At 38.7% G+C, this 11,558-nt stretch overlaps 2 protein-coding genes across 4 annotated transcripts; one reads left to right on the forward strand and one right to left on the reverse strand.

Moving 5' to 3' along the window:
• The first annotated feature begins 399 nt into the window (after positions 1–399).
• On the forward strand, positions 400–3,828 carry LOC143368944 (BRCA1-associated protein). Of its 2 annotated transcripts, none has more exons than XM_076812197.1 (6): positions 400–511; positions 1,238–1,508; positions 1,594–1,783; positions 1,861–2,179; positions 2,268–2,692; positions 2,779–3,828. In XM_076812197.1, exons 1-6 carry the CDS (start codon positions 415–417, stop codon positions 3,157–3,159), a joined length of 1,683 nt encoding a protein of 560 aa, XP_076668312.1. In that variant the 5' UTR covers positions 400–414; the 3' UTR covers positions 3,160–3,828. The 2 variants fall into 2 exon arrangements, with proteins under 2 accessions (XP_076668312.1, XP_076668313.1); XM_076812198.1 differs by having other exon boundaries at positions 418–862.
• Positions 3,829–3,994: 166 nt separating this feature from the next.
• LOC143368940 (uncharacterized) lies at positions 3,995–10,821 on the reverse strand. Of its 2 annotated transcripts, XM_076812186.1 has the most exons (3): positions 7,689–10,821; positions 7,131–7,439; positions 6,845–7,069 (listed from the first exon to the last, which is right to left on the reverse strand). In XM_076812186.1, the coding sequence occupies exons 1-3, from the start codon at positions 10,161–10,163 to the stop codon at positions 6,998–7,000; spliced, it is 2,856 nt and encodes a 951-aa protein (XP_076668301.1). In that variant the 5' UTR covers positions 10,164–10,821; the 3' UTR covers positions 6,845–6,997. The 2 variants fall into 2 exon arrangements, with proteins under 2 accessions (XP_076668300.1, XP_076668301.1); XM_076812185.1 differs by having other exon boundaries at positions 3,995–7,439.
• Between the last annotated feature and the right edge of the window lie 737 nt (positions 10,822–11,558).

An 11,558-nucleotide genomic window follows, 5' to 3' on the forward strand; every position in this document is an offset into this window, starting at 1 on the left:
AAAGTCTACTCTAAGGCGCAGCATGATCTTTCTGTTGGTTAAACGGAATTTATATGTTTAACAGAATTCTGTATACACATTTCCGTTCGATAATTTCTTAAAGTCTGTGGAAAAAATTCAAGGGCTTTCAATAGACACTAAGGATCGTTGAGAGCGTATAACTTGTCTCTGATGACTCGTGAAATATAATGAAAATTTTGGTATATATCTGTAACACTTTAATAAAATTTCTGGCGCTTCGTAAAAACAAGCCTGCCACGTGTTCCTTCATTTCTGAGCACGCGTTAGATAATGATAAACAAATTTGTTGACGCTTATTACCAGCCGGTACGTCGTGCATTTTTACGTAGTAGTAATGATTATCACTAGATAGCGCGAAGCCAGGTGCTTTTTGAAAGTAGAGGTTTCCCAACTATGAATGCTTTGTTTTGCAATATCTCGTGCGAAGAAAATCGTGAAAATCGGGATCAAAACATTCCCATAATCAATTGCATTGTTGAATTGCGTAGAAGTGAGTGTCAACGAAATTGTGTCGATTCATTGGGCTTTCAATTTCGCACGATCGGAATGCAACCGCGTACACGGTTGTTCAATAAGAATCACGAATAGGAAACAATGAGCGAAAGAGAGATTTAACCTGTTTCATTGGAAGGAGTGTGACAGTTCGCAAAGTCTTTGTCAGTTGATCATGGGGGTTGTATAAAATGCTACTGTGCACTTAACAATGATGAGCAGAATGAAAAATGTGTTTGTAATAATGCGCGATAAGTATTGCTTCATGGGATGAGTTCTTCTCTTATTTCGGTGTCTCTCTGCGTTATTCGCGTCGAGATTGTTGACGAGGACTCTCAAGAAACGAATGGTAAACATTTTTTTGTATAATACATTCGACCGTGACTTTCATTTTTCTTTTTTACTTTGTGTACCTTGCGTACTGTTTGTTTTTACAATGAAACGTCTCCATTAATCGTTTGTTTACTAGTTTCCTTAAGCTTGTGTTTATTGTTGTAACAGTGTTATTGCGTGTTGTATAAGTATTCCTCTTCTGTAATATCATGCGATTTGACATACCAAATACTGTTCGCAACAGATACGTGTACAATAAACCAGATTGTTTTTTTCTTTTTTAATTATATACGATTCAAGCTTTTTTAAGTCCCCTCGAAAAGTCATTAAAAAAAAAAAAGGCAGAGATTCAGAGATCATCGGCTTGTTTTGCATCGCGATTAATTCACAGGTGCGATGGCTGCTAAGATGAGGGGTCGCAGAGAACTGACAAAGATAAATATGGAGAATTGCACAAACCTTACAGAGAAGCCGGACTTATCGCTACCTTCTCAGGGGACTAGCACATCCGGCTCCACCTCGAGAGCCAATTCCGAGGAAACGACTTATGATAATTCGGAGGTGGCTGGCGCGAGCGCTTGCGCCTGCGACCAAATCAATTTCATCTCTGGAAATCCGTTTGTCGAAGTAACCAAGGGGATTATACACTTGTACAAGGAAAAGTATGTATGTTTTGCTTTATTATATCGCAAACACACCGTTAGTTACTTATCTAGAGTAATTAATCGTGGTCATTCGCTTTCTTAGCAAATTAACAGACATACGCCATGCAGCTGAACGCACCCAGACTATTTGCATTCTTGCGGTTCCAGCCACGATGACTTGCCATGATCTCTTAAGGTACACGGCGCCTTGCCACCAAGATGTTCGGCATTTCAGAATACTCAGAGACGGTAGCCCTAACCAGTACATGGCGTTAATTACCTTCAAATCTGCTGTAAGTATAATAAAATCTGTTGGAACGTAATATATACCAGCATCGCGATCTAAATAGGATCCTGTGTAATGTTTCAGAATGCAGCTACAGAATTTTATGGCTCGTTTAATGGTACTCCTTATAATTCATTCGAGCCAGACGTTATATGTCACATGGTGTTCGTGTACAGCGTCGAAGTGACGTATAATGCGTTACCTCTGTCCGGGCACACAGAATTACCACTTTGCCCGGTATGTTTAGAGAGAATGGACGAGAGCGTAGATGGAATTTTAACAATTCTGTGCAACCACACGTTCCATGCGAGTTGCCTAGCTAAATGGGGGGACACTTCTTGTCCTGTTTGTAGATATGCTCAGACGCCAGAATCGCTTGCTGATAGCTATTGCATGGAATGCAGTACGTAAAATAATAAACATTTCTGCGTATTCTTCGAAGGAAAAAGTAAAAGGAGAAACTAATAGGAGCTATAAAAATGTTTCCCCAGATACTGGAGAAAGCAACGACGCTCTATGGATTTGCCTAATATGCGGGCACATAGGTTGCTCGCGATATCATCAAGGGCACGCTTTTCAGCACTATCGCGAGACACACCACTGTTATGCCATGCAACTGGGCAATAACAGAGTCTGGGATTACGTTGGTGATAATTTCGTTCACCGATTATTACAAAACAAAGATGGGAAGATGGTTGAGGGGGGCCCCACTGCCACCAAGGCTGAAGGAGCTGCAATGGAAGAGAAAGTGGACTCTGTACAATTGGAGTTTATTTATCTCTTAACGTCGCAATTGGAAACACAAAGGCAGTATTTCGAGGAGAGACTAGGGCGGCTAGAACAACACTCGGTTGTACAAACTACGGAACTTAGAGAAAAGTTAAGCCAAATATCGGAAGAGAATGCGAAAGTGAAGGTAATTGGATTTGATTTAATATTAAGCCGTAGAGATTATATAAGATTCAATATTCTTATGGGAATTCAACGTTGAGAATATTTCAGGAACAATTAACGACATTAAGCCGCGAGAAACAGGGCGTGGATAAACGACTGCAACAAGTTACTAACAAGTTGGGGCAAGTGCAGGCAGAATTGACCGAGGAAAAAGAGTTGAGGAAGGCGTTAGAATTGAATCAAGCCTCTTGGCAAGATAAATACGAAACGCTGCAGACGGAGATGACCGAGTGTCAAACCACGAAACAATCGGAAGTTGCGGATCTCAAGGAACAAGTACAGGATTTAATGTTCTACCTCGATGCTCAGGCGAAAGTTGAAAATTCGGATTTAAGGGAGGAGATCGCATCAGGTCGTATATTGATCCCCGAGACCTCTGGAACGGTGAAAAAGAATACTCGCCCTTCGAAATCTCGCAAAAAACGTTGATATTGTTCACTAATGCTCTATATAGCAATTAAATTTCTAGTGTAAAAAATTAAACTGATGTGTATTATATTTTGAATTATGTTAAAATTAAAATTTTAAATCCAAGTCAGCCGTAGTTGCAAATTAAAACGTAAAAGTTAACTGACTGGTCCTAGTTTTCCATGTTCGAATTTTCCCGCTGTCTCTGAAGCAACAAGAATTGTGTAACAGAACGAAAAAGATGTTTTTTTTATTTTTTTTTTTTTTATTAAGAAGTGTACGAAGACAATTTTTAATGTTTACTATGTTAAAAAAAAAATAATAATAATAAAAAAAATGCTAGTATATATACGTATAAGTAAGAAATCTAGGAGTTTCTTTTTTATACTTAAGAAAAAATAAACAAATTAAATGTGGTTTTGGGTTCGTTATTTTCCGCGAAATTCTAATTTGAAATGGAAAAAAGGAAGCAAAAAGAAAAAATCGAGACTTTGGCAGTGTTTTAGAACGAAGCTATGGACATTTTAACCGTTGTATAATTCGTTGAAAAGTTTGTATACTTAACATTGGCAATTTGTATTTTGAGTCGCTTGATTTCGGAAGGGCCGTGAACTGTTAATTGAATGACCATGTGATATATATGTATAAATGTGTATGTGGATTTAAATAAACTTCATTTATTTAAAAAAATGATAGCTTGCTGTTTTCACTGACCTATTTTGTATAATGAAAAAATGAATTACACAATCCCTTAGCTTATTATGCAACATAAGTTTCACATTCATACTACATATCATTTGTTTTTCTACATGAAACATTTTGTTATGGCACTTGCAATAAAAATGCAAAGAAAAACTTATTTAAAAAAGTACCTCAATACATAATTTTTTATTAAGGTATACACATGTTACTTATTTATATTTTCTTCTTATGGTAATAATTATCCTATTCTTTTTTTAATTCTCATAAGAGTACGAGTCACTTTTAGACAATTATTAACTGCCAGCACAATTCGTTGGCCCTGTTATAAAATAAAACTGATATACATATTTACACTATCTACAATCGCATTCAGTGGGAATACATGTACTTTAACTAAACAATTGCACATTCAGACGTCGATGTTGGTCTCGTATATATGTAAATAAGCCCCGCTATAACAGCTGAGAATATCGAAAATTGTTATATTTAACTAGAATTGGAACGCCCAGTTTTTCTCTTTGTCCGAGAAGAAAAACGAACAGTTGCACATCACAAATCCTAAAAGGTAATTCGTTAAAGAACTATTAACAGATACAAACTCAAACTGTAATGTAAAAACAGCGTAATCGTTTAAAAAATTTCATGCAAAGTCTCATCATACACAATATCCACAGTAGTCTTCACGATTCGTGAGAACTTTTGTTTCACAACAACAACACGTTCGCGATACCAACGCAACGAAATTTGAATACACGATAATTCAGCTCCCTTATTCATATTGCTCTCTTAATTAATTATGCGACGAGGAATATGTCACAAATTTGTCAATATAAAACGGTCGACTGTTAAGATACTTGTCATAGTACAATTAAATATTTTGGTAAACACGAATCTTCTTTAGAATTCCGTGTACACAACAACTTTTCTTAAAATTACTGAAATCTTGCCTCTTAATACAAGTATATGCTTTACATACTACAGGTATATATTTGGAGAGCAATATGAGGAACCAACATCGATCAGTCTTGGCATTAGAATTACCAATAAAAATCATTATATTTTGCAAAATATATAAATATAGAAGAATAATAACTAAGATCCGTAACTACCTTGTAATAATTAATAACGTTAATTATCGATAGGGCCTTGCGCGCTACGAACACAGCGCAAATAAATATACGGGCCACCTTGTTTCATACGCTTCAATGCCCATGCATAAAATTGCAATATGCATGTTTCGTGTAAAATAGTTATTGTAAAAAAATTTTTCGTACAACGATCAACACATAAAAAGTGCTTAATGATTCCGTAATATTCATCATTTAGTTAGTCGTTACTTAATAGTTAACTAGTGTAAGTTGGCAAAAGCATTTCATCGATAGCTTTCCTTTATGGAAGTTACTCATTGTCAGATCTCCAGACAACATGTACCAGTTTAATATTCGTTAAAAATTTCTCCTTATCTTAAGTAGTTACAGTCTCGAATCATTGTATGTAGCAGATTATGTGACAAAAATTTACGAAATGCAACATACAGAGCGGAGAAATACACGATACGTAACGTAAAAGCGTATTTTTGTTTTGCAGACAAGACAAATTAAAGATCCTCCTGTGGCCGTTAATGCTCGATACCAGTGGCACTAGCATCAAACTCAACATCAAAATGTTTATACTAAAGTATCTTAGAACTAATAAGACAAAAGAAAAACGAACGAGACTGTTAAAAAATGTAATATGTCTGCATTCCATTGATGAAAATAAATGTACTTTTATAACATCACTTTTTTTTTTGCTTTATACTAAATTTATCATTCTCTTCGCGTGAAAATGAAAGAAAGAGAGACCGCGAATGGATAAAGAAATGGAAAGTATTGCCTCGCAATACTTTGAAAAGTATCGAAATATTGACTAAATAGATTAAAACTCTCGTCCGTTGCTTAATTCTCGGTATTTATAGGTTCTCGCGCATGATGAATTCTGACATGTTTATTATGATTAGATTTTGTACCGCTAGATTTTCCACAAATATGACATGTGTATGGTCTGGCGCCTGAATGTACTCGCAAGTGTTCTTTCAGATAATACGATCTGTGGAAAGTTTTGTTGCATACATCGCACGTGTACGCTTTGTTCTCTTCGTGCTCTTTGACATGCCTTAAACAATTATATTTTCTTATGAATTGGGCTCCGCAATAGTTACAGGTATAAGGACGCACGTTCCTGTGAGAATTCATGTGAGCGGTATAATCGCTGTGCCGGTAAAACGCAGCACTACACTGATTACACTTGAAAGGTTTGCTACTACGGGCAGCGTGAGTCCATTTGTGCAATTGTAAGTTCCACTTAGTACTGAATGCCTTAGAGCAAACCTGGCATTCATATGGTCTGTCGCCGTTATGAACTCGCATATGCACTGACAAGGAAGATCGTAAATAAATACACTTACATATGGGACATTCAACATTCTCGCCCTCTCTTTGAGCATCTGGAACAAATCTTCTGTTGTGAGCTCTACGCATGTGTCGGGTTAAGCTGGCCATGTGAATGAATCTCTCATTACAATATGTACACGCCTTTGGCTTCTCATCGTGCGTTTCTTTATGCCAGGCCAATTTCTTCTTTGTGTGGAAAATCTCGCCGCATTGGCATATGTAATCCTTCAATTTCTTTTTTATATTCAGATGATGTCTATTCTTGTGCTGAGTAAGATTTGAATATCTACGGAACGTTTCATTGCAAAGGTTACATTTCACAGGCGCGTTTCCAGTGTGACCGTTAGTATGCTCGTCTAACTTCTGTTTCGTTAAAAACGCCTTGTCACAGACCTTACACGGAAATGGTTTAATCCCTAGATGCCGCTTCATGTGTAATTTAAAATTTTGCTTTCTATAAAAATACTTGCCGCATTGGCTGCACTCTAATGGATGTACCTTTAGATGGGCATTAAACAATAAGACCGAAGAGAACTCTTCCTGGCAGATCTGGCATTTAGTGTTCTCGCGAATTCGTTTTGCTGTTTCCTCAATGTGTACTGTTCTATGGTGCAGTTGCAACGACTTTTCACTAGCGAATCTTTGATTGCACATCGTACAGATCACCTCGATTTTCGACGGTAATACTAACGTTTCCATTTTCTCGTCGGGCTCTACTTTCGCAGTCAAATCTGATGATTGCGGTGGTTGGAGTTGATGCAAAAGAGGTTGATGATAAGCTTGTTGAGCATGTAAACCTGGTACAAAAATATCCTCAAACACATTCATGCGGCCGTCCAGTAACTTGATATCCTTTACCTCTGGTTGATCTGTAGTATCTTTACTGCTGCTCGGTCCAGCTTCTTTGTGCGTTGTAGTACTATGTACTCTGCGTTCTTTCGGACAATCAAATACCTCTGGGCAATGATAACATTTAAATGTTCTTCTCGTTGGAGTTTTTCTATCTCGGTCTAGGAATAAACTCGACGTAAAATGGGTAGCTAAAGATCTGCTATCCAATAATGGGCCGCCAATCTCATTGTCTGACCCATCCGATTCTTCCCAACTTTCGCGTGCCATCAGGTCATAGGAAGTTGACATGCGTGACGATTCCTGACCAGCGTACAGCTACACAGATCAGATTCATATACACAGATTAGCATTGACGTGTATATATATATACACATACATATACATATAGGAAGATTAGTTAATAATAATAATAATAATAATAATAATAATAATAATCATTCTGTATTAGTAAAGAAATAATAAGACTTTGATTAATAAACTCTTAGCCTAAGAAATGCGACATAGTTAATACAATTCAAATTAACAATCTTACTGTTAGAAACAAAAATTGTGCCGTATACACACCTGCCAAGCAGATTGTTCTGTACATCCATTGCTTTCCTGCTCTGATAATTCACCTCTAGGTGGCATAGTCTCGTCAGCCCTCATGTTTATGCTTTTGACTTCTTCATCTATACCTACTCCACCTTCGCTACTCGCCATAGATTGCTGACTGGTAGCGCTAACAGCTTTTTGCGAAGAATCACTTATAAATGTACTAGGAACTAAGATCTGAAGCCCATCGTATTCAAAAACATTCATTGGACCTGCATGGGCATCTTCGTTTAAACTAAGGAGTTCCATCGATTGCTTTTGTACAATTGATTTAGAAGAGTGGAAACTCTTTGAGTCAGAACTACTAGCGATACCATTAGATTCCGACAAATTTATAAGATTATGACTTTTACTTGGTGCATGATACGGTTCGTGTGCGGACGTCGATTGTTGCGAATGAATTGTAGGAAACGAGCTCATATGCTCGGTGATTACAGATTGATATGCTGAATTCCCATCCATTTCTTTCTCAACATTCTCGCGTAAAGAAAGCTCCGACTGATCTGCTTTTACGTCCTGCTCGATCGGAGAACAACTAATAGGATCTTTCTCTGGTAATGCATCCATCGTTGCGTTACTCTCTTCGTCGTGACTTAAACTATTAGTATCCATATGACAAAATGAATGCACCGACGCGGGTGAGCATGGTTTACTGAGATCCTTTCTAACTCTTAGCACAGAAATACCGCTGCTTACGGATAGCGGTGTATGCGATCTAACGTGATCCATATTCTCTCCGTACTTAATAAAAGGTGTGTGCGGGCTAGGTATTTCTTCTATTTCCATATCTGCCTCATCAAAGTTGTCTTCTGCTTCGTTTTTCTCATCCTCATTGTCTTCTTCATCCTGTAATGCATGTGCATCAAAACCAACTGGATAACAATTGAGATTATCGGTCGAACCGAAATCTGAACAAACAGAGTAGGTTCTGCGGGGTCTCTTTTCTGTAATTGGCGACGCAGGTGCAGATAAACTGTTCTTATAACGGTATGAAAGATAAGAACTCTTATTTTCATCACTATCTACATCAATTTCTGAAGTTTCAGTAACTTTTATCTCTATATCAGACTTACAACTGTCTTCGTGTTCAATGGAAGTACTGGCTGCTGTTTCTTGGATCACACTTTCCGCTCTTTCTGGGGGTGGACTCTGTTTTGCGCCGTCAATTCTCTTTCCATCATGTTCGGCATTAGATTCTTTTTGCGTTCCATTATTAAATTCAGATTCCATAATAGTGATTAAAAGACGTTCTAATTGTTCTACTTCAGGTTGAGCAGACTCTCTTAGCGCACCTCCTACAGCTGCCTGAGACGAGGTACCCGTGCTTGCATTTATTTCTTCTCCAAAAGGAACTTTTTCGGTAGTTATTTCTTCGATTTCATTCTCTTTTATCATAGATGACACTTCAGGCATAATAACTTTATTGTTCTGTTCTTCGTCTTCGTATCTATGCACATATCCCTGCATATCCGAAGATTCGTAATTAACAGATTTACATTGAACATCCGCGTTAACAACGTGTAACGACTCCCCATCGTCGATATCTGGCAGTACGCTCTCAACTTTATCATCTGCGGTATCAGCGACATTACAAGTGATTGCCAATGGTCTTGGAATGCTATTGTATTCGTTCTGTATAGTATGCTGATCTTCGCTACCCGAGTTATGGGCTTCTTGGTCTTCGTGTCCTATTTGAATTGCACTAGTTTCACTTTCATTCTGCCCCATACAATCATCTTCGTTTAACGATGGAGGGGACACTGGAAGATTAATGTCCGGTAACACTTGCTCGGATTCTTGTTCCGGTTCGGGCAGAATCTCAGGTAAGATTTGTTTTGGCTCGGAATTATTTACAGACACGGTGATCGCAGTCCTACCACTTGTTTCACCAGCCACTGGCCTGACTCTAGCTGTATTAGGTATAGTCGCAACTGGTGAGATCATCTGAACAGTTGGCATCTGTTGCTGCTGATACATACCGTACGGATTATAGAGCATCTGCATCATTTGATTTGCTTGCGGGGCCATCGCGTATTGCGGTATCATCATAGTGCCATTATTTACAAATTGTTGATAACTAAACGAGGCGAACTGCGGTGGCATCATGGTGCCGATCGGCGGACACTCGAAAACAGGTCCTATAGGATACGGAGATTGGGCTGAGAGATGAGTATTTTGCGCAACTGGAGGCGTGCTTTGCGGCGATTGTACAGACGAAGATGTCGTGGGCGCGGATGGCAATAACTGGGTTTGTTGCAAATGCGAAGAATTAGTACTAGCTTTGATAAGGGCTTCAATGACTTGTTCCTTCGGATGAGTGTCCAAATGTCTTTGCAAGCTGATACCCTCGCGCAAATAGAGGGTACATACTGGACAAGCCATTGCACTGCCTGATAATCCATTGCTTAGGAGATCCATTGTGTCTTGGATATTTTGTTTATGCATACAAATTTCTCACCTATTACATTCAACACAACCAATGGAATGGGGCTCTCTTTGAAATATGCACGGTGCAGCAATAAGACCACTTCCTTTCTTTTCTTTCTTTTTATGTAATTGACACGTCTTTGCTGTCGTTTCTGTCGTCACCGTAACCGTAACCGTATCCGTCGTGGTGGTCGGCGTCGTCGTGGTCACTGTCGTGATGGTCGTTATAATCGTACTGGTCGTAGTCGTTGTCGTTGTCACCCGTAATTCGGCTAGTATCGTTAACACATATCGCCAACGGCTGCATGCATTTCGGGCCCTATCAGGCCTGCGAGCACGTTACAGCACGGCATATGTACAGCCGACACGTTGCACCAGCCAGTGCCCCAAAAATATCGACGTTCATGGCTACCTGGTTCGTGTGTGCGATGGAGTCAGCAAGGCAGTCGCGGACAAATCAATATCCTATTAAATCGTCAGCCTCCCCTGCTCTTATTAAATTACACCTGCACTATTCACGCACACCCCCGGTACATCGCCCTCCTCGAACCTGGGTATAACAACTCGTCTAAAGAACCTTCTGTTCCTCATTCGATTATCAAAACGGCGCGTTTTTCGTCTGATTCCAGCCTAAAAACACAACAGAAAACAGTGACGAGTGGGATTCCGCCTTAGAATGAGAACAACAAGAAATGTTACTACGAGCATGGCGCCCCCTCGTACACTGTCCTATTAGCCACAATCCTCGCCGATACAGTCGATTATGAAATAATCGTTTTCTTTTATACCGACTGTTTCAGACAATGTCGCGATATCAAATTATCCTCGCTTTAATTGTCACTCGGAGCAACGGTTTCTTTCGCTTTTCACTATCTCCTGTTGTCTTTCTTCTTCAAATTATTCCCACATCTTTTCTATTCCAACAGGAAAACACAACAGGTGTTTTCCTAATTATCTTTAAACTTTTCAGAGAATTGTATTTCTAATACAAAATCGTGCATACTTTATCAGTGGGTATTTACCGGATTTCCACAATACTCCAAAATTATAAATAATTTCTAAGCGATTGTTAATCATTTGGAGGGTTAATGTTATGAACAAATATCATAATTGAAATGCTAGAAATAATAGAAGTAATATGAACTATTCTCCTTGGTAATGTATTGATGTGCAATAAAAATGAATGACATGATTAATATTTTAATTTTACCCGATGAAGAACGAGAATGATAATGATGCAAAGCTATAATTCTGCGATAATAAGCGACTCACTATACTTCATTTATCTATGGTTTCTGCAAAATGGCGGCTGCCAGGGTCAGGGAGCGGCGAGCTCCAGCTACGCTGATGGAGGGGGAAACCCCTACAGGGAGCGGTGGTAATGTGTGCGTGAGACGTCACGATTGGAGACGA

This window comes from Andrena cerasifolii, chromosome 5 (assembly GCF_050908995.1).
Source record: "Andrena cerasifolii isolate SP2316 chromosome 5, iyAndCera1_principal, whole genome shotgun sequence".
In the NCBI taxonomy this organism is placed as follows: domain Eukaryota; kingdom Metazoa; phylum Arthropoda; class Insecta; order Hymenoptera; family Andrenidae; genus Andrena; species Andrena cerasifolii.